Source organism: Nannobrachium achirus, assembly GCF_963921795.1.
Source record: "Nannobrachium achirus genome assembly, chromosome: 15".
Classification (NCBI taxonomy): domain Eukaryota; kingdom Metazoa; phylum Chordata; class Actinopteri; order Myctophiformes; family Myctophidae; genus Nannobrachium; species Nannobrachium achirus.
This window is the reverse complement of record NC_137822.1, coordinates 31,784,716-31,808,694: the sequence shown is the minus strand read 5'-3', so window position 1 is coordinate 31,808,694 and position 23,979 is coordinate 31,784,716. Positions and strand designations below refer to the sequence as shown.

Below are 23,979 nucleotides of genomic sequence, written 5' to 3'. Positions count from 1 at the left end.
TTTAAATAAATGTTATAAAAAACACAGGTGCTTCTTTAAAAACTAAATAAAATACTTGATATATAGCTAAGCTTACAGTACATGTTGAATAACTGTATATGCTGTGATTCAGAAATAACACATAATAGTGATAATACCATGGTATATAGCATATAGTCCCAAAAAGGAAATGATATGTTGAAAACAGCACTACCACCAAAACCAAACTAAACTGTTTATCTAAAGTAGACTGATCAGGTAGAGAGCTAATTTAAAAACCAAGAGTGATTAAGCGTCACAATGCCATGTGTAAGTATAAATAACACTAAATAAGAGCAAATAAATAAATAAATAGATTAAATAAGTTTCCCCCTATAAGAATATACAAGAAAGAAACCGCGTTTGTGTGATCTGTGTGATCCATGCATGCTCAGGACTATATAGAAACATCTAAACGTCAGATTAACTCTGACACTTAAAGGTGCAAAGGTCAGTGTCTTTATCCACTTCCTCCAGAGACGTCATAGTGTTCCTCGAAGCGTCGCCCAAATGGCAGTGAACAAACGGCCTCGTCAGCAAAGCTTCGGTAACGATGAGCTCCATTATAGCACAGTACATGACAGGGGACAGGGAGAAAAGACTCTCTCCTCTCCTCTCCTCTCCGTCCCTCTATCTTCTTTTCGTCTCCGTCGACTTCTTCTCTCTCTCTCTCCTCGCTCTCTCTCTCTCCTCTGGGAGCAAATCCCTCTTATCGCTCCCTCTCACACCACTGTGCTGACAGACGGGTCGGACAAGTTGAGTTGGCCCGTGATGTCAGTGGGTGGGTACTGCTGCAGAGAGAAGAGGGGGGGAGGAGGAAGGGGGAGAAACAAAATGCAGTGTCATTTTTCGACGACCTTCCCCCCCGAACGACAGATGGTGGATTTCCTTTTAATTTATTTTATTTTCCTTTTTCAATTAGTAATTGTAAGATTTTTTTTTTCTAATTCAAAATAAAATAAAATAAAATGGCAAGAACGCCTGTGCTTCATTTCTGTGGAAATCTTTGAAGCAGACAGGTTCTTTAACCCTCCTCAGGCAGACTAGGCCTACTGTAAATAATAACTTTTATATAATTTTCTTTTTATGAAATTGGATCTGATTTGAATAACGAAGCAAGGCAGCTCTGCCTGAGGCGGGTTAGCTTGTTTCTAACGTGGAGTAGATGTAAGATCCAGTGAGTTCTGGAACAGTGGCATTTAATCATGTGCTGTGGAAGTTGAATCTGTTTTCCTCTTCACCCTTCCACCCTTCCAACCGGTGATTTAATTAATTAGCATACCTTCGACCAGAGGAGGCGTAACTAATTTGTGAAATCACCAGCTGTACTGCTGGGCTGGAGTGAAAACCGACTTGGACTCGGACCCAGAACCCCCTTGGCACAGAATTGAACACCACTGACTTCTGACACCGATAACAGCACATTTAAACCAGGCCACAGGCTGCACTTAAAACCTCATAAAACCACTGGGCAATCATTTCCAACCACGGCTACCGGCAGCTCATTTAACTGAACTCATTTGTGTTCATGCAGAATTGTAGTTACAGATGGGGTTTATAGTTGAATGATGACTTGAGTGTCCCACTGTGGACTGGTTCAAAGTGCTGTGTGCTTGGACAGGGGCGTCATTTGGGGTCACAGAGAATGGCAATTGCCGCCCTCTGACATTTGCATTTAACTTTAAATTTAAATTCAGTTATTTTATGCATATTCTCTCCACCTCAACGGTTTTGTTGCAGATTAATCCAATTTGATAGATTAATACATTTTACATAGACCACACGCACCATCTGGTGACATGTGATACACGTTAGATATGCGCGTTCATTAACTACTTTCAACTTATCATGTCATGATGAACATTTAAAAAAAAAAAAGGATATATTTTTAGCAGATCTACAAGCCCACAACACATCACATTGTGGCGTATTGTGAGCTTGTAGAGCTGCAATTCTTTTTAACAAGGCTTAAGTGGTCACTTAGTTTGCCACAGCCTACTGTAGTATATTTTTCTAAAATGACGCCTCTGTGCTCGGTGGACTCTTACACCCAGTCCTTAAATCACTCGCTATGCTTCTCTCCTTAAAGCAGAGTGCATGAAATACGCATCTACTGTGTGATAGTGCTGCTGAGTTTAGCCTGATGCACACTTTGTTCACAGAATACAACCGATTGTCGAACATCGGTTATTTTCAGTGAGCAATGCTGTCGAGTGACGAAGTATACATTAGGCTTAAGGGAGAAAGAAAAGAAAAAATCCCAGTTCCACGTTGCTATGGCAACTGTGATTTTGCTTTTGTGTAAGCCAAAAAATCTTTTGACTACATAGTCTGCCTTGGGTGTGATAGCAGAAAGCCATATTTTGTACAATGTTGAGGTTTTCACGCTGTGGTCATTCACGTCGTAAAGAATAACGCGCTCCTTAACCATTGTAAATATGACTGCGGACGGATCTTGCAATGCGCTTTTATTGTGTGCATTTTCTTCTGATTTGATCACATCTTCAACACAGCAGCGCTGTTGTGTTGAATCATATACTCTGTATTATGTCCCTTCCAACATGTCAGTCGTAATCCAACTTACTCCACCTGGATTAGGACTCTCAGTGACATGTTGGAAAAAATGTAGGTCACAAAATACAGCATTTTCTTTTAAGGGATTTGATATTCCATTAAACATGTCCGTCTTGTCCGATGTTAGACGTGAATATTGTGTTTACATTGTGCTCAAACACTCAGAATAGGGGAAGGTTAAACAGTGATCAAGTATGATATCTGTTTAATTTTCCCACGTTTCAAATAAGCAAGATCTACAGTGGCAGAAAGACTTTAAGTGCCTCTCGTTTTAAGCTGATGCAGCCGTTGCATTCAAGCATATGAGATCCATAAGCTGGCTGTGATGCAACTATCATGCTCACTGCGACGGGGCAACATCCAAATAATACCCGCGTTCGATATTCATTCAATGTAATGCTTAAAAACAAAGAAACATAGTTTTTCCTATAATAAACGGAGCAGACGGCTCCTTATTCTCTGGTACCCAGGAGTTGCATCATCGTATGACTAATACATACATACATACATACAGCCCCTATTGGTGGGGTCCTCATATGTTGTACCTTGAGGGCCTGCTGTGAGTGAGGCCACTAACAGCGGAGCCCTACTGGGGTCTGGCGGACCAGCGAAAGAGAGACACTTCTCTATCAACACCACAGCTAACACAGTATATACGGTTACGACATCTTACTTAACCACTTAAATCCACACTATAGGGTCTTTTCGGTTTTCTGCTATTGCGGCGAAAGCTTTAGCTGAAAATATCCGATCGACAGCTTGTCGATCGGATATTTTCAGGAAAAGATTTCCTCACAAAACGGATGCTGGGGTTTAAGTGGTTAATAACAGTCTCTATCTTACCACTTAAACCCCATATATGGGTGACCGGAGGCCCTCAGGGCTCTACGCTAGGGTCTTTTCGGTTTTCTGTTAGTGTGGAAAGCTTTGCTTGTCGATCGGACATTTTCAGGGAAAGCTCCCCCCACAAAACGGATGCTATGGGGTTTAAGTGGTTAATCGCTATAACAGTTGTTGGAAATCCTACACAGTGAAATCCAAAAGACTGCTAATTCAACTCTTGAGAGTGCACAGATGCAACCTTTCGGTTACATGTACACTCTCGGGAGTTACAAATGCATAAACATAAAAAACATGTAATTACTGTGTAATTACGGCGTAATTACTGTGTAGTTACATGGCATCTACGGCGACACAATACAGTTTGACTAGCGTTTCTACTTGTACCACGACTAGGTCTAATGTACGTTTCTACGACAGTTACAATAATTATTGACATGCTTTTAGAGGGAGAGAGGAGCAGTGTGGGCATGTGGGTGAGGGACACTGACACTCCATTGATATCCATTAATATAAAAGAAGAACACTTATATAAAATCAAAAATAATGATCAAAGACTGAGGATGGTAAATTGATTCCATTAGAGCATCTTCTTTTGTTGGTTACACTAAATCCTATATGACTGCTTGTTTTTTGTGTGTTTTTTACTATTTTAGCCATTTTGTTTCACATAGAAGACCATAAGACTAAAACTTCCACAACACAATCCAGAACCTCATACAGACAAAGCAATAACGGCGATCCCAAATCTTCTTGGCATCCAATATCGACCCATTCTAATGGTTCCCCTCCAGGGGAGAGCAAAGGTGATTTAGAATTCCATGTACAGCAATAAATAATAATTAAATAACATCCATATAAAAGACAGGTTAACTCAAGAGAAAGAGAGAGAGAGAGAAAAAAAACATATTAAAAAAGGAACATATCCAAACATCATACACCTCCAAAAAATAAAAACATAAATATATATAACATCTATCAATCTCCAGAGATTGTACTGTACAGTAACAATTATAATGGACTGTTTGTTTGGTGTGAATCTGACCGTGGTCAACTTGACCACGGTCAGATTTGGTCACCAGCCAGCCATGTCTGGCTAAGCAGCAGGGGCACAAACAATTGCGGGTCACTGGTTTGTCAAAATGCTCCATCCTTGTTGTATAACAACCGCCTGCAACAGTAATGATTGGTCCTTTTTCTATTGGACTGTGAAGGAATGAGAACACCTCACACACACTATCACTGTGCAGTAGAGCACACAGATAACAGATTATGGAGACACATCCAAGATCAAATAGATTTAACTACACAGTAAAAAAAATCCTGTTTGTTAATTTGAACAAACTCAGGATTTAACTGTGTCAACACAGTACGAGGTTGAGGCTTCAAAGTCGTTTAAAAGAACAAAAGACTAACAAGACAAAACACACACACACATACACACAAACAAAACCAACAAATTATAATAATCAAATTGTCTTCACCACCTTAGAACAGACCCTTAAACAGGCATGCACAGTTGGACAAGAACAAAGACATTGGAAAATAAATACATTCGTAGTGGACAATACAAAGAACAAAACATGGTGAAAGCAAAAGTAAACCTATATAATCGAGATCCACGAGCCCAATCCTGAAATAGACATGTTGGTAAGAACACACTCGTATTAGTTTGTTGTTAAAAGGACAAGACTACTGTTGGCAACACGTCTGGAAATGACAAAAAAGAAAACACACTGGCGCATGCTTTCCAAACCAAAAGCCAACCAACACAAGAGGAAGTGCAGGATTTAAGCAATAAGAAAAGATGGATATAAAGTATCAAGCAATCAAAATGACAGGACACAAACACAAATACACACACACACACACACACACACACACACGCATGTGCACACACGCACGCGCGCCCACACACACACCCACACACACACACACTCACACACATAGATATCACAACATCTAAAAGACACAACCGCCAAGAACATCCACGTTCAAACCAGGCGCACGGATTAACAACAGCCCAACATTAACACCACTGGCAGACCGCTTGCTGTGTGGCCCCCTCCTCTGATACCCTTATGCCCCCTAAAAATCCATTCAACCCCAAAAGCTGGCCCTGGCTCTGCCCACTGCCTGCAATGGCTTATTTATAGGTCTAAGTATATGAATTATAGAACCAAGAGTCCTGCTCCTTGGCCTGGTCTGCGCTCCTGCACTGAAGTCCCCTGGCCTGTAGAGGGCACTGGCCTACAGATGCTGACTGGGATGATGCAGATCGATGGTGAACTGACAAGACAAGTGGGCCGAGGGAGGCTGCAGCAGAGCCATGTGGAATGGGGGTGGAGGAGCAGAGTTATGGGTTTGAGTCTCTCTCTCGCAGATCTGAAGATGATGCATGGGGATGTGCATGTAGGCAAGAGAGGACAGATAAGGAGAGAGAGAGAAAGTGAACGAAGAGACAGAGGGAAGGAAGGAAGAAGCAGAGAGGAGGGAAGAGTAAATAATGCCGCTTCTCCGTCTTCTTACCGTGTCTTTGGAGGACCTACGTCTCTTGATGCTGGAGGCCAGGTTGGTACTGATGGACCTAAAAGAGGCTTTCTTTTTGGGGTCGGGTTCTGCTCTACCACTTTTTCTATCCTAAAATGAATATATGTAGAAGCGTTATTCGTGGTCCTGAGCTGGGGTGATAACCTTGTTGTTCCATTCTCTCTCTCTCTCTCTCTCTCTCTCTCCTCCCCACTAGGTTAACCACCACCACCTCCACCTCCTGTACCACCACCCGCCAACCCAATGACTTTGAGGGAGGATTCCATTAGAATGACTACATCTTTTTTTTGGACATACGTGTCAGAATGTGTACAAATGGGGAAAACAGAAAGCGATAAAGCCTGCTAGATGTGATAGTGGATAATGTAGTTGGGTGGGTCCATCTGTCATGAAGGCTCCTTTTACTAGGCAAGTCAGTTATATCTGCTTTTTGGTGCCATACATTTTTAATCACGCTAGGAATGTACAAGATGGAGATCCCCCCCACAGTAATGCATTGGCACATCCAAACAACCCCCAGATCTCTTTAGAAATGCATTGGAATGGTTGGAGTGATGACCAGTAAAGGATGTCAGTGGGTGATACCTGCACTACACTGATTTAACCAAGCACCCTGTTTTAACACACTCACTCTCGCCTGCACACACTGCAAGCACACAACTGCATCCCCCCTTACCCCCAGCACACAACAGCTCTCACAGGAGGAAAAACAAAAAGCATCAACAGAAACAGTCAATGTGCCAAAAAACAAAGACATTACAAAAGTCACTAGACTCTACTTCTGTGTATACAGGTCCAACCCTGGTCAAAAAGCTCTGGGGGAAAATATTGCGTAATATTCCTGTCAAAAACAATAACATAATATCGATTTGTCTTTAAGTTAATCCGTATCCTTACAAGATGAGAACGTAAATTAATGGCCTCCCTCCCTCATACCGTCAAGAGTGCCCCACAGCTACTCTCAGATCTATATATCTACAGCACAGCACAATAACTGGGTGTTTGTGTGCAAAAAGCTCATATTAAGGTATTCTTACATCCTGAGTCTCTAGAGAGGAAGAGGGCTGCATAGAGGGGGAAGAAAAGAAAAATAAATAAATAAATATCCATCCACTTGCTGTTAGATCGTTATACTTTAAAGAAAAGATCCTTAAGCCAAAGCCAACTAAGAAAGTGCGAATATAGCGTAGAAAAACTAGCAAAGCAAACACCGCATACAAAGCCAGGCAGTTATGAAAAGAGGTAGAGAAGCTTCCAAGAGGCAACTATGAAAATGCAGATCAAGGAGGTAACATAAAAAAAACAAGTCATTGATAAAAGCCATTGAAATTCATTATACCCGATATCACGGTATAATGGAAATTCACCCCACACTCTGGGAAATGGGATGGAGTGTGGAAGAAAATCGTACAAAAGGTTTGTGAATGAAGCTATATGACAGCTGCACTAAAGCTGCCTTTAACAAGAGATGGACGGGAGACGACGATGGTATAAGATTTATGTGCCGGTTTCACCGTGTTTAAGCGAGGACATCTGTGAAGATGGTGGCTCTAAAAGCTGCCATTTCTAAAAGAGGACAGATGGCATTGTGTGCCGTGCATGTCCAGTGAGATATGCAACTGGGAGATCAGTGATGGGATGACATTTGAGAGGAGGGAGGCAGGGGCAGTGTGGTGTGAATTTCAACATGCCAAAGAGGGGGTACAGTCAGTGTACGGGAGATTAACAAGGAGAGCGATTTCTCCTAACATAGAATACGCAACACAAAACAAATAGCATGACAAATCAATCCAGGCCAGCAGTGGCCCCACAGTGCATCCTTTTCATCAGGTCACATGACTGGTTTCTTCTGACCACTTTAACCACTTAAACCCTATACTCGGTCGAGCAGAGTAGTCCCTCGGGGCTCCTTACTAGTGACTTTTCCGTTTTCGCTCTAGAGCAGGGGTCTTCAACAGGGGTTCCTGGGACCCCTAGGGGGTCCTCAGAGTTACTTCAGGGAGGCCACCACATTTTTGTGATAGGATCATTCTTTTAAATGAACTTGAACCCTCGCATCCCTATTCTGAGGAGAACTTTAGCCAAAAATAGCAGATCTACAAGCTCTCACCGCCTCACACTGCGAGGCGTTGAGAGCTTGTAGATCGGCTATTTTCGGCAAATAGGTTTGGTGTAGAGGGGAGAAAGAGCAGTCCAAGTACAGAGTGAAAGGTCAAGTTAACAAAAAAAAAAACGAATCCAACAGACTGATGACAGTGCTGTCAAACAAGTCTATGAATCTATCTATGCAATTTATGAAAATCTGCATCACACATTTATAAAATATGTAGAGGGGGTCCCTGCTTCATCTCTCTCTCAGCTAAGGGGTCCTTGGCCTGAAAACGTTGAAGACCCCTGCTCTAGATTAAATACGAATCCGGATGCCGAGTGTTTAAGTGGTTAACCCTGGTGTCCTGATTTTGGGCATATCATTATAGGCTCTACGAGCTCGAGCTACAAGCTAGGATATCTACAAGACAACAACGCATTGCATCGCAATGCACTGTGAGCTTGCAGATGTGCTATTTTCCAAAACATTTAGGAAATATTTGTGGTTAAGTGGTGTTACTTGAATCCACCCATGACCATGCTAATCACACAAGTTCTCCAAGCCTCTTGATGGCTCGACATCAGGAGGTGAGGGGCTGGCGTGGAGGATGGTCATTGGGGTATAACTCCTTTTTAGAACAGGGTTAAATTAATTCATCCATAAATTAAAAGAAAATGATTTTTTTTTCCTGTTGGAAGATGACATCTCATAAGTTAGTAAACCATCATGTATTCAGTTAGTATTTTGTTCAATGTTGGAAGTCAGGAAAAAAATCAATGCCCCTGTGACTGACACCCTTTTTGTGCTGGCTTATCTGTCCATGATGATCATACCACCCTCCCACCCCCCCTGGCCTACCTGCTCCATTAATCCTACTACAGAGTGCTCAAATCTGGCCACTCGGAGCCCTGTTCACGCGTGTGTGTGTGTGTGTGTGCATGTGTGTGTGTGTGCACAGTCCCGGCCATGCAGGGCATGCTGGACCACCAGATGAAGAGTGGTGTTCGGGGGACACGCAACAGTACACAGCAGCAGCTCGTCTCCCGTTGAGAACGGACGCGAGCCGCCATTGTAGTGCACCAAACGTTATACACCGCCATCATGTTTGTCGTCACTCAATTGATTTGGCTCTCTGCCTCTAATGTCGTTGCTCTAAATGTGTTCATATTCGGACAGTGCACTTCTGAATAAAGCCGGCATAGCTGCTCTGTGATGTAGTGGAGAAATCTTTTCAGTGAATAGTAAGTGGCTACACTGCATCTAAACCAGGGTAGAAAGGCTAGCTTGTTAGATTAGAACCTCATAACAAATGCTTTCTCCTTTGGGGATAGCCTATAATTAACTTGAAAGATGGATCCTATCTATCGAACCTCGTGAGCATTCTATTCTCCAAGCTTTAGGGAAGGGTTGACTCACCAACAGCACAGGAAGCCAACTCTGGATTAATGTTCGCCGCTACGCAGGTATTCTTCTCAACTTGAGTAGCCGATTGCTGGGCCTGCACATTCCTTGGCAGGTGTTGGTTCAGCTTAAAAAAAACTGTAGGGGCCCAGACGGCTAGGGTAGTAGTCCGGGCACCTGTCAGTGTGTCGCGGGTCCGAATCCCGTTCCCGACGACCTTTGCTGCGTGTCACTCCCCATCTCTCTCTCCCCATTTACTGTCAGACTACTGTACTCTCTAATAAAGGCATAACAAGCCTAATTATTCAGAAACCCCCAGACCACAGAAAATCCACTGAATGTGGAGTTTTTGGGTGTAATTGAGTTCCAGAAAAATAAGAAATCATAATAATAAATGAGACCTTAAAAAGAAAAAGTAGGAATCTGGGCATCTGGGTGGTGTAATGGTAAAACACTCACCCACCACCACAGAGGCCCAGGAATTTGGCAGTGGACTGTGTTCTTTGTCACTGCGCTTTGACAGTATACAAATGGAACCAAATGGACCCGCATTTGCACACAGTCAAAGTTAAGGGGAGACCTTCTTATTTAAAAGTTTTAGAACCACTGTCCCAGGGGATCTGGGTGATAAAGCACGAACATTTGCACTGGTCCAACTTCTCACTATCATGTGAAAAGAAGTGGCTGGTGACTCTCAGGTGTATCAGAGGAGACACGTGGTTGTAGGAAGGGCTTGGTACTGACAGGGGTTACAATACACAACATGAGGAGTTGACAACGAAATAACTAGAAAAGAAAAAATATTAAAACGGTGACAATTGACCCTATTCACTCCGCGGCCATCTTGGATCACATGACCACATGGGGTGGCAACTCGGGCAGGTCTTGCCTTACCCAACAACAGCTTCTGATTGGCTGCGTTGCCACCCCATGTGGTCATGTGATCCAAGATGGCCACGGTGTCAATAAGGTCAATAGGCATCCTATGGGTGACAAAAGCCCATTTCCAGCTGCGCGTCTGCATGTGACACGTTCTGTGTCACGAAAGCCTCACAGGCCTCCACAATCATGCTTATTAATGAGTCAATTACCTCCCCTTAAAGGAGTAGTTCACCCCCAAAATGACTTTTTTTCTATTGATTACTCACCTCATGGAGACTTGAGTTCAATAATATTTCTTTTTTATTTGTCACATTCCTAAGACAAAAAAAAACTATTATGAGGTGAGTAATCAATAGAAAAAAAGTCATTTTGGGGGTGAACTACTCCTTTAAATGTGACATCAGTATTCTACCTCACACTCATATGGATGGATCAATCGATCGATTGATTGATCAATCTCGATAGATAGATAGATAGATAGATAGATAGATAGATAGATAGATAGAGAAACAACTGTTAAAGGTATACATTATTATTATTTCAGGGAAACAAAAATGGGTTCATCCTCCACTACATCACCATAATTATTGTTAATACTGGAAAGAGCATCTTAAGCATGTTATGCCAGCCATGCTTTTGATCAATTGTGAAAGCCAGAGATGATGAGTCGAATGGAAAACAAATGATCTTCCCAAAGTCAAGACATTAAGCCTTTGCGGTCGTCAATGTTTGGAAGGAAAGAACTGCAGGTATGGACGATCTCCTCCTGGAGATCTAATGGATGGTTAAGGACATTAAAAGCAGCTTGAGCCAATAGCACAGAGACAGTTATACCCCGTGAGGGGACGTGGGTTATTCAGAAGTGCACATCCTCTTTAGCTACTATACAGTATGCTGAGAGGTGTATAGGTGCAAAATACAGCATACAGTAGTACTTTGCATAATACCCAACAGTTTAAACACGTACAGTACATACATACATAGGTACAGTACAAACATACATATACGAATACACGTACAAGCAGTCAGGTCGATTACCAACAACTAGACATTGGGGTGGAGTATCTACTCTGCTAAGGAAGGAGGAGGACACAATACGCTGTTATCCTATTCAACACAATGCTTGTTTTTCTCCATGAACAGTTGCATTTATTCCCTCAACAGCGGGAACTAAAATGTAAATAATGCTGAATTAATTTGGTGCGCTGGCTGTTTGTGCGAGAGGAGCCCATATTACAGCGGTCACACTGTGGCAGCCTGAGTGAATTGAACACTGTGGCTCCAGGGCCTGGCTGCATGTGAGAGCCCATGTGCAAGATGCATATATCCATGAGCCATATTTGCTCATCGGTGCCTGCCTGCCGCCGGATTTATCCTTTGTCGTATGACCGCGTAGCGTGCCCGAAAATAGCCGACGTACATGTATCCTACATGTAACCGCAGCGTGTAGATTGGCTATTTTCGGCACGCGACACAAATCAAATGTACGACAGAGCATAATCTAAGCATGAAAAAGGCAACATTACCAAGGCTGACAAGGATCTGGATGAACATCTGCAAATTACACAGTGTAGTTTTGAGTGTCCCCTCTCCTTTCTCAGGGAGCCCTCCCTACTGCATGCATTTGCCTGCCGTATGTGCCTAATAGACAATGTACATTCATATGAGGGCACACACAACAGTTACATATAGTAGTGAGGTCGATGGCAGACACTTTCAGAAGGACATTGATTTGCTGACAGGCACCCCAGACTTGTGGTCTTAATTAATACTGTACCTTTCTCTGGCCCTGCTGTCGCTATTCAACAACAGGACCAAAACCAGTGACCCTTTTTGTCAAGGCCCTCAAAGAGAGCCAGCATGTGACAAAGACAGGCCACCAGGGCCACGTCACAGACGCACAGTGTCTGGGGGTGGGACCCCTGCACGCCGCACCCACGCTGAAAGCGTGCCATGGGGCAGGGTGAAACGAGGAAGGCTGAAGTAGTGGCGGTTGTTGGGGTGGTGGAGCGGTGCTACAGTACATTGCTTCACAGATACAGTGGAAGGCACGGACTATTCACACAGCGGCCATTTTGCTGTTACGTCATACTCAAGTGTGCTGTAAAAGCAAAACGGCTGCCTTGTGAATGTGGTCAACAGACCCGGTGCATAATTGTAGTTCCCATTTTCAGTGTAGCTTCATTTGATTGTTTCAGCAGCAGATTTGAACCAGAAACAAACAACACCTTCAATACAGTATATCGTCGTTGTCGGGTGAAAACCTTGTATGTCCAAAACTCCTCGTTTTGCATTTATCATTTACAAAATGATTTAAACTAGTGAAAACAGCCGATCTACAAGCACACAACGCCTCGCACTGCGAGGCGTTGTGTGCTTGTAGATCTGCTGTTTTCACTACTTTTGTGCGACGGCCTTGCATGATGAAGCAGGGCTTTATTTTGCGAAAGAACGTACACGTTTGAAACTTGGAGATACGAGGTTTCCAACCAACGACGACAATATGTATTTCCGGTTCCAATCGGCTGCTGAACCAATCACATGAAGCTATGAGAGCTATGCGCTACTGCTAGCTGTGTATGCCACATTCATTCTTTAGAAGGGAACTACAGTTATGCACGGAGCCTATTGAAGGCGAGGGCAAATCATGTTCTTCTGCGACTGGACTCAGGACATCATGACTCTGTTGCAGCTTGAATTGCTATCTGCTTGAGCGGACATTGAGTAGCACAAACAAAGCCCCCTGGTCATGCGAGTTGTCTTTGATCCTTCTGTGTTTACGGTCTGCCACGTGGGCAGCACGCGTGGGCAAAAGGTCTAATAATGTACCAACGGTTTGTTCTGCTGTACAGCGATGATGTGTGTCATCCCTGACAGGGCATTGATTTTTAGTCATTATGCTATTTGAGGTGTTAGTTCCAGCTGCTGTTAGTATGGCTGCCCTGGAATCAAGTAAGTCAATAGAGATGTGACACTTTCAAAAGTGCACTGAAATGTATCACATTTACAGCAGCGCGTTGGCCTCGTCATCTGACCTTTAGGAAACATTATAGGCGCCAGAGCAGCAGCATAGAACTACCAGTTCATGCCATGGATGGGGAATGCACAATTATTATCATTGTTATCTTTTTAATAATTCAGATATCCTTATATAAGGGCCAGTAAGTTAATTATCTTATTAGCACTCTAATCAGTACTCTTATGTGAAAGGTGACTAGGGGTGAAGATGACTCTGCTAATTTGTTACATACTAACGACGAGATAGAGGTCCCAGCCACTGCTTGACTTCCAGACGCTTCCTTACTGTCCTGCGGGTACACACAAGAGACACGGGCATGGTTGGCAGGGGTGTCGCGCCAAATTCTGGGCCCTGGGTACAAGGATTCACTGCGGGCCCCCCATGAATGTTCTTCATAGGGAGGAGAGGGTTTAACCCATTTAGACTGGGAACGCATCATTACGCATTATTTTGTGCTTTAACTATTGAAAAATAGCAGATATATAAGCTCACAGTTCACAGCACGGCAGCTTGTAGATCTACTATTTTTGAGAAATCGTGAAAATGGGAAGTCTTTAAAAATTTTAAATCCTTCTAAGGTTTCTATGTCAGTGGTGCTCAAACGTTTTCATGTGAAGGATCCTCAAAATGATATGTATTTGGTCACGGACCCCATCTCAAAATATTTAGTTCCAGGGACCCCCCAGAAGCAAAATTTGGGGTTACAAATTGTTCGCTTAAAAAACACATATATTCAAAGATTTCACGACTTTTCAAAAATAGCAGATCTACAAGCTCGCAGCGTGGCACTCGGTGCCACGCTGTGAGCTTGTATATCTGCTATTTTTCAATAGCTAAAGTATAAAATAATTGAGGCCCCCTCCACCTTGGGCGCTAGTAACTTAGTACCACTTCCCAACCCCCTTGTAACACCCCTGATGGTTGGCCTCGGGGGGCACTTTCACCAGGACCTACAGTACAGTATACCTTGGCCGCTGGCCATGCGCTTCATTCAATGAAGGCACCAGAGACCACCACCACCGTTTCTCATACGGTAGCTCTGATGGACAAAACCCAGCATTTCAAAAATGCAAATAAAGAAATCTCTCTCTATACACAGTACAAAGGCAACAGAGAGGCCAAAAGATGGATTGAACTCTTCCACCAAAAGATGAAGGGGAGGTGGGGCTGTCCCCCTCTCCCCTTCACCCTGAGTGTGACAGTGGAGGAGATCATCCATACCTGCAGGTTTTTCCTCCAAACATTGACGGCCGCAAAGGCCAGCTGCATCTGCTTCCTGCGGGCGTCTTTATGGCGCTTGTAAGCGATCTCAATAAAGATGAGGAAGATTCCTGCCGCAATGCCTCCGGCCACCAGCATGAAGACACCTGTTGGGGGTGGGGGGGTGGGGGGATGAGAGGACCGCACACACGCAAGCACGCACGCACGCACACACACACACACACACGCACACAAATGGCAGAACAGTAGAAGATGAGGGACTGGTCTGTAACCCTTCTGCTCCTACTGAACGTGGTCAGCAGTCGCCCCCAAAAAAGTAAAAAAAAATAAACAAACTGCTTCCACCTCGGCTGCGTGGCTGCAAACCGCACAATGTGAGAATGAATGGTATAGACGACAACCGCACCATCGGTACACCAAAGGAAACACCAAAAAACAATTGAATTTGAAAGGTATTGGACAAAAAAGGGCTACAGTACCTCACCACTGCAGTTTTTGTCCAATCACTTTTAAAACGGTTTCTTTGAAACCAGAGGGACCATACCTGCCATATTCTCAAAGGTCAGTGTGGCTGGGGCATTGCTCCTTGAGTCACACTCCTGGTATCTCACCCAGGTTTTATCTAGGTCTTCCATGAAGCCGTTCTCATGAGAACTGTAGGTGGGGGGGTGGGGGGTGTGGGGGTAGTGGGGAGCGGTAGTGGGCAGAAAGGTCACAAAGTTAAAATCACGCCCCCCTCCCTCCCCTCGAGCCGCCGACCTCCCAGACTGCGACTCAAGACGAGAACACAACAAACAGGGACACCACAGCCGGGACAGGTAATGTTTGACAGACACTGAAGACAAGAGAGACGGACGAAGACGTGACACTCAGAAGCGGACGAAAGACAAAAAACGGACAGATAGACAAAGGGTGGGAGAGGGGGAGACACAAAGAGAGAAGATGCTAACAAAAAGGCGTATGTTTCGGATGGCTTCCAAAGAAATCATAAACAAAGGAAAAGAAAACAAAAAATCAATGAAACAAGATGTCATACGAGTAAATGCTGCTTCGGCTGGGACAGACCTGAGAATGGCCAGGGACACATTCTGTTTCCAGGGGCTGTCCTTGCGCATGCCTATGCCAAAGCCCGAACGGAAAAACAGCTCTCCCGTGGTCACCAGGTCGCACTTCTGCGAGGCTTCAAACTCCAGCACCGCAGAGTCCCAGATGAAAGCATGCAGCTTGCTGTGGGGCAGGGGAAGGGGGGAGGAGCGAGGGGGGGTAAGGGGAGGGGGGAGGGGTGTGGGGAGGGGGGAGGGGCGGTGGGGGGGGGCAGTAGGGGTTACGGTGTAACAGTACAATGATTTACATACACATACCATAGCAACCCCCCTCCCCCACATTTCTGGCACACTTTTTTTTTTTACCAGCCAACGTTTATATGAAATCCAATGCCGGACGGATGAGAGCGTGTCCCCCATTGGATTCCCCCCCCGCATCTCAAAGATGTTCGCCTCGGGTACAACCTGAAAAAGGTGTGTTCCTCAGCTCAACGTTAAGCTTAACTTCACACTGGTCAGCCAGTGTGAGCCGACGTCCAGGCCTCGATGGAGGGCGACGGGCCCGGACCAGGGAGGACGCCACGGTAAAGCCCTGCGGTAAAGCCCTCGCCTGGTCCAACGGTCCGTGTCCCTGGGCTTTGGCCTGGACTGGCCCTTTGCTACATGCCTTACTGACAGGCTGAGCCTGTGGGCCGACCAGTGATGGTCGGCCCAACCTGGCCGAGACTCACTTGTCACGCACGGCTTGGATAGCTTCGGCGGCACTCTCATAGTTGTGCTTCTCCATGTGACGGTACATGGTGCTAAGCTCCACCTGCCGCCGGAAGTAGATGTCCACGGAGCTCTGCTTCACCGTGGCGTAGATGAACTTGTCTGATGGATTCCTGAGCTGTTCGTGGCAATGAGGGAGAAGAAGGAGGAAGCGAATGGTTAAGAGTTTATTCAAAGGCATTTTTCATACAGTACCTGGTTTTATGTAGAACAGTGGTTCTCAACCTTTTCAGGCCGCGACCCCGAAAAAAATCATATTTTAACTGGGGAGGCATTACATTTTGTATAACACGGTTCTATTGTGAAAATAGCAGATCTACATGCTCACAACACCTCGTGTTGCGAGGTGTTGTGAGCATGTAGAACTGCTATTTTCACAATTTATGCCTCTAATATTTGACAATTTGACCAATGTTTAATTTGTCATTTTAGATTAAAAAGTCCTTAAATTATCACTTTAGAAATGTGCAGATACCCTCTATACACTTAAACTTTATGTTGGTTTGTTTACCGTCAAGTGAGAAAACAATGTTGCACATTTAGTTAATCATCTGGGGACCCCCCAAAATAATCTGGGGACCCCACAGGTTGAGAACCACTGATGTAGAAGGACTTACAAAGTGCAGTGAACAACCAACAACAGGACCGACTGGTCAGGAATGCATACATACTCTCGGGTCATTGATGCCGGTAATGCGCTCCTCAGGCCGGTCCAACACCAGGAAGGCTGCCAGGTTGGCAGTATATGATGCCACAATGATCATGGCAAAACCAGCCCACACCATGCCTAAGATTCTCGCTGAGAAGCTGCGCGGCGCACCTAAATGTTGAACGGGTACAAACCAAATATTGCATTTAATTCATTAACAATGAGCAGGTATCTAACTTTGCAATCGGTTTTACAATGATGCCTACATACTATGTAGTACATACTCTGTGTCGCGCCCAACACCACCCCTTTGCTCTTCTAAAATATCTACAAACACAGGCCTCTTGGGGCACATTTTTAGCTCAACTTAACATTTACTTTGTTCTTTCTGCAAGCTGGGTAAAAACGAGAAATGCTACCGCGGTGTAGCTGCAAAGCAATTAGCAAATGACTGCATCACTGCCAAGATGAGAGGAGATCTTGGTATGCTTTGTCATTCAGTTAAACCAGTGGTCTCCAACCTTTTCTGGATCAGGGCCCACTTGAAAAGTCTTTGTGGCCCACCCTTCTGTCCACTTAACATCTGGTCAAATTAAGTTGTCAAATGGGGACAGATGGAAAGCATGCATTTTCAGAGCACTTTTATTTTAATGGTCAATTAAACGATTTTGTTCCGGCTTAGATCAGTGAAACTAACATAGTAGGCCTATACACTGAACACATTTTTCCAAGAAATACCATGCCTTTTTCTTTTTACATTACTTTTTCTTTATTAATATTATATTATCATTCAAATCTTAGTGTTTTGCCAATCATTTGGGTGCCCACTTGCAATATCCTCATGGCCCACCAAGGTTGGGAATCGCTGGTTTAAAGACATACAGTATATACTTTTTGTTTAAATGTTTCACCTTCTCCTATTCCAGAGTTCAACAACACTCCCCAGGAGAACCACATAGCGGACGATAAGGTGAGGGCATCTTCTTCCTCTTCTTCACTGTTTACTTTAAACCTTCCAAACGGGCTAAAGGGGAGAAAGCAGGAGGGAAGGTTGCAGGAGACAAGCGTGAGATTCGTTTTCTTTGTATTTGAAGAGGAGAATACCCTTACTTATACCTTATACCTTACAGGGAAGGGGAAAGTGGGGGTAGGAGGAGGGGGATCTACATGAGCAAAGCAAAAAGCGAGAGGGAATCGACTCCATGGAAAGAGAGGACAGAAAACAGAAAGAAGAAGGAGGAGAAGACAAGACTTTGCCGCAGGACAGAGCAGTGAGATGGATTGGAGACGATCTTCACCTCTGCCCTCCCCTGTGCACCACTGAGATGAAGATCTGCAGCTGTCAGCAGGAGAGTGTACAGTAGATAGACACACACACAATCACGCACGCACATGTGGACGTGCACGCACACACGCACACACACACACACACACACACGCACGCACACGCACACACGCACACACACAGAGGTTCCTCTTGTACCTGAACCGGTCTAGTAGGTAAAGCATCACCGCCACCACATGCACCGATAGACCCACCAACAGCCACAGAGTGCTTTGGAACGGCTGCATGAACGAGTCCAGCGTACTGCGAGGGATTTCCTGGGAACACACAGCACACATGGTCATTTTCACGGATCTTCTCCTTTTCTTCTCCTCCTAGATCACCTTGAGCCTAATGCCTAATACTGTATTAGGCATTAGGCAGTGGTTCTCAAACTTTGTTTTATTTCAAGGACCCCCAGGTTTATGCATCACTCCACAGACCCCAATACTGACAATGTATAAATGGATCCAAATGGACCCGTAAAGCTCGACTTGGTTCCCTTTGTGCACGGTCTGAGTTGTAAGGGTCCATTTAGTTCCTAACAAACGATAATTTAGCTATTTCCCGGGACCCGCGGGACTACCCAAGGGTCCTTCCAGGGCCACCTTGAGAACCACTGATTTAGGGTATGAACCGGTCACACATGCACAACCGAAGGGGAGCGGCCAACAAATAACGCCAAGTCGTCAGAAGAGGTGATTCAAACGCGACAGCGCTTAGTAGCCAAATGCTTCATTCCACCCCCTTTGATCGCATAGAATGGAAGTATAAAGGGACTCGGCTGTTTGCCGCGCACATGCAATCGGTTTGTGCCGCCACGTGCCGATAAGTAGGCGATGAGGAAAAGTTGACATACCTTTTTAACGAGGATGGTGAGGCCTTGGTACTTGAAGGGCTTGGAGAACTCAATGTACTGGGCTCGTTCATTGTTTATAGTCAGCGGGGCGACAATCATGTCGGCAAGACCCCCCAGGAGCTCTCCCATCATCCCATTCCACTCTTTCTTGTTACTGTTGTTGACCTGCAGTCATAGGAGTGATGGGTTAGTGTTAGAAAGATACATTATTGTTGTTTTTTTTCCATCTCTGCCAATGAATATTGCATGCCAAGCTGTACGTACAGTACATGGTTAAAACCTCACCTTGAACTAACATAAATGTTCGATGGGATGTCCATTTACGAACATTTGTGTCTTGGGCAAGAGTTTATGGTGGGTCTATGTGTTAATAAGGGTTTAGTGTACACTATGAGATGCAATGTTTCATAAGTGAAGAAGACTTTACCACTTAAACCCTATAAACTTTGTTGACCCTCAGGGCGTTTCTTCAGGGTTCTATACTTGGTTGGTGCCCTCCCGTTTTTCCATTCTCCATCTCTTCACCGAAAATAGCCGATCTATAAGCTTCTACAGTGGCCATGTTCGCTGAATGTTATGCCTATTATGACATGCCCAGAATAGGGACGCTATAGGTTCAAGTGGTTAAACTTTGCATGCAAAGCAATCCCTAAATAGACTGAATGGTCTTCTCTGGCCGAGAGCTTGTAAATGGGTCCACAGAGAAGCTCTGTTCAGTCAGTGTTGTTCAGCCCCATCAGTTTAAACATTTTGTCCAGATTGCAGCAGCTCCAGAGTGGAAACAATGCAATACAACACGATGGCTGTGAGTCAGCCTCCCCACTTGGTTCTTCCTGACCTTATCCATTAGTGGGGTAATTCAAAAACTGACACCCGATCAGCGTCTACGGTCAACTTCACACTTCTGCGCCAGGTGATGCCAGAGGTGAGGAAACCTTTGGCCCCCACGGATCTCTGTTCTATGACTGCTCATTGGGTTCAGCTTTGGAGGTTAGTGAGGTTAGTGAAGTTAGTGATTTGGGAGAAACAATAAAGCATTCTGTGAGAGCTGTTAACAATGATGATTCATAATACACTAGAACGGTGTGCTCAGTGGAACGTATCTCCGCATGCAGGCCCGGTTGGAACTCCATATCTGGACAATGCATGGCGTTATGTGTGACGACTGCTATTTGGGGAACCTTTCAGCCCGATCCGACTGCCAATGACTTGCCAATTATAATTTAAAGTTAAATATTTGAAGAAAAAAAATATAATAATACAAATAAATAATAATAATGTGCTGTTCCACTGAGCTTATAATGCATTATGACCAGCACTTATAATACATTATAAACATTTATGACGAGTGTTATAGTGCCCTATAAGCACATTATAATGCATTACAAATGTGATGATAATGTATTATAAAAGTGACCTTTCAGTAAAGCGTTACCGAAATGTGTCACTGATTGGTCTACCAGATAAGCTAAAACAGACACACAGGGACGAAAAAGTAATCTTCTCCCTTGCCTTCGGCATGGAGGAGACACTTTATCATTCAAGTGAGGCATAAAGAATTGTGTCTCGTGAAAAATACTTAAAACATCTTGCATTTCATGCAAGTTAATTAACGCATAAATAATGAGACCGAGGGTCCGTTCCTCGGGTGTTAAACTGACCCGCTCTTGCGTTCCAAACTTCCCATCGGCCACCAGGTGCACTTCATAGGTAAAATTCATGGTCATGGCCAACTTTATCAGAAGGTCAACACAGAATCCGTAGCAACACTGAGGTACGATTGGGCGTCCTGTAACACAACCAGCAGAAGCTGCAAGTTACAATCGCTCTGGAGGGAAAGACATGACATTAATCTTGGAAGGAAAATAAAAAGCCTTATACAGCCGAGCAGCAGCGGACATACACACATATACACGAAGCAAAATGTATCTCAAACACACACACAAGCAGATTCACAACCAGTGGTGGAAAATAACTAAGTACATTTACTCTTTTACTTTATTTGAGTTTTATTCTTCTTTTTTTGATACTTTATACTTCTAGTCAACTAAATATCAAGAGGCAAATATTATACTTTTGACTCCACTACAATTATTTGATAGCTGTAGTTATTATTATTAGCTACGTTGGCAGATTTAGTATTAATACAAAGCATACAATAATCAATTAAGCCCTACATCTTATACAGTAAGTTGGTTTTCTAGAATAGCCCACCTACAAGCTTACACGATGCATTGCATTGTGACACTTTGTGTGAGCTTTTAGATTAATAAAGAAAAAAATATTTTTTAAGTATATGCCTACTTACTTTTACTTTGATACTGTAAGTATATTTTGATACTTTTGTACTTCTACTCAAGTAAAACTTGCAATACACAACTTTTACTTATACCAGTATCTTTATATTGTAGTATTGTGACTTTAACTTTAACTAAAACATTTAAAACCTTCCACCACTGCTCACAAATGAACGGCACAAATGAACGGCGTTTAACAGGTACATGCCTGCACTGTTTGCAAATGAGGAAGCCGACGACGGTAAAGCCATTCCCCACGCATCCTGTACAACATACTCAGGCTTGATTTATACGGCGTTGTACGTCGGCATCGCGCACCAAAAATTGCAAATCTAAAAGCTCACAGAATGCAACGCGGGCGTGAATGCACTCACTGTGAGCTTGCAGACAGGCTATTTCTGGCGAGCAACACCGGCACACAACCAAGCCTAAATCAGACTTCTTCACGCTTCGCTCAAAGCACGCAACACCCAAACACTCCGCAACATCATGAGAGACGATCACACGTACATTATGGCACTCACACGCACACACACATACACACATACACACAACTACATGCATACATATATAGATACCTACTGCATATATATGTATGCATCTCCTGGAGATGGTTGGCGGTTGCAGTAAAAGCACAGTGATGCTATAAACGTCCCTGATGTGTTACCTGGGATGGTCTCATTGGGGCCTGTGCAGATAACCTTTTTAATTAAGACTCCGTTTAGTGTCATTTCCTCCTTGCAGGTCCCATCCAGTTGTGTGGGTTTCACATACACAAACGGCTCCTGGTGTATGGTCACTATCTGCAACAGACGGGAGAGAAAAGCCTGTTTATCGACGTAGAGATATTTTCACCCGGACGGAAAGGCTGGAATGGGCAACCAACCACCAGAGCAAGTACGTGGACAAACACATGCACACACATATAGAATTTCAATAAAATAAAATAAAGGACACAGAAAGTTGTGAAGAATAGTCCTGCAGGCCCATGACCCATCTGAAAGATACAAATCATAACTTTATGATCCATATAACAAATATGCTTGCATGGAAACAGATTTACCTGGGTCCCCGCCTATAACACAATGTTAATAAATTATAATATGTTACTTATTTGACATATATGTACTGTATATTGCCGCAGGTCCATATGACCTGTGTATTTATGTGTGTATGTAATGGGGCAGGGTTTATTTTAATGATCAATCAATTGATTGTGTTCATGCAGGCTTGGATCAATAACTTTATTGGCATGTCAACATAGTTGATAGGAATTTGTCATGGTTCACATGATTTCTTTTTTTCATAATTGATATTATCATTTAAAATATTAGTGTTTTTTAAATGACCAGGCGTCCACTTGCTATTCCCTCATGGCCCATGGTTGAGAATGGCTGGTCTGAAGTCCTGCTGTACGGTACCTTTAATCGAGTGGACATCTGGAAGCCCCGCGGTTTCTCCGTCTCTCCTCCAGGCCAGATGATCTTCCTCTGGTTGTTCATCACCACCTACATGGAGGCAACACACCACGCTTTAAACTAATTTGTGAGGTTGACAAGGCTCCAATGACGGGGGAGTCCAAACGCACATGACTCAGCAGGGTTTACAGGGGCGTCACAAGGGGGGGAAAGTGGGACTGAGTATAGGGCCCCAAGTTGGAGGGGCCTTAATTATTTTATACTTTAGCTATTGAAAAATAGCAGATACAAGATCACAGCGTGGCACCGAGTGCTGCCGCGCTGCGAGCTTGTAGATCTGCTATTTTTGAAAAGTCGTGAAAATGTGTACAAAGCTTTGAATACGGTATATGTGTTTTTAAAGCGGACATTTGTAACTCAAACTTTGCTTCTGGGGGATCCCTGGAACTAAATATTTTGAGATGGGGGTCTGTGGCCAAATATATCATTTTGGGGGTCCTTCACATGAAAAAGTTTGAGCACCACTGACATAGAAACATAAGAAGGATTTGAAATATTCAAAGACTTGCACAAATGTTCACGTTTTTTCAAAAATAGCAGATCTACAAGCTCGCAGCGCAGCACTCGGTCGGTGCCGCGCTGTGAGCTTGCATATCTGCTATTTGGCACAAAATAATGCGTAATAATGCGTTCCCAGTCTAAACGGGTTAAACCCCCTCCCCCTATGAAGAACATTCATGGGGTGAATCCTTGTACCCGGGGCCCAGAATTTGGTGCGACACCCGTGGAGGCAACACACCACGCTTTAGCAACGACGCTGAAACCAATAATGTGAGGTTGACCAGGCTCCAACGCCGGGGGAGTCCAAACACGGATGACTCAGCTGGTTTATATAACTGTTGCTGAGCCTTTCATTTCTTCTGATTACCGAGCACTTTGCGAAATCCTGCTTCTTAGGGTGCCTTCAGTCCTTGTTGTTGTGTTTCGTCATTCCTTAAAATAACTGCCCTTATTATACCCTTTC

The 23,979-nt window shown here is 44.0% G+C and overlaps 1 protein-coding gene across 5 annotated transcripts in view; it reads right to left on the bottom strand.

Annotated features, from left to right (window-relative positions):
• Positions 1–740: 740 nt before the first annotated feature.
• Positions 741–23,979, bottom strand: part of LOC308299306 (glutamate receptor ionotropic, NMDA 1) — a gene marked incomplete at both ends in the record, with an annotated part of 46,284 nt that continues 23,045 nt past the window's right edge. For 2 of the 5 annotated variants that reach the window (XM_080743053.1, XM_080743054.1), the window contains 12 exons: positions 741–809; positions 14,595–14,740; positions 15,139–15,248; positions 15,660–15,821; positions 16,369–16,526; positions 17,080–17,228; positions 17,969–18,081; positions 18,541–18,659; positions 19,241–19,405; positions 20,902–21,029; positions 22,205–22,340; positions 22,959–23,045. In XM_080743053.1, coding sequence (XP_080599179.1) covers positions 741–809; positions 14,595–14,740; positions 15,139–15,248; positions 15,660–15,821; positions 16,369–16,526; positions 17,080–17,228; positions 17,969–18,081; positions 18,541–18,659; positions 19,241–19,405; positions 20,902–21,029; positions 22,205–22,340; positions 22,959–23,045 — 1,542 coding nt within the window. Of the gene's footprint in view, positions 810–5,961; positions 6,073–7,019; positions 7,047–14,594; positions 14,741–15,138; positions 15,249–15,659; positions 15,822–16,368; positions 16,527–17,079; positions 17,229–17,968; positions 18,082–18,540; positions 18,660–19,240; positions 19,406–20,901; positions 21,030–22,204; positions 22,341–22,958; positions 23,046–23,979 lie in introns of all 5 variants that reach the window. The other 3 variants (XM_080743052.1, XM_080743050.1, XM_080743051.1) reach the window with 3 other exon arrangements.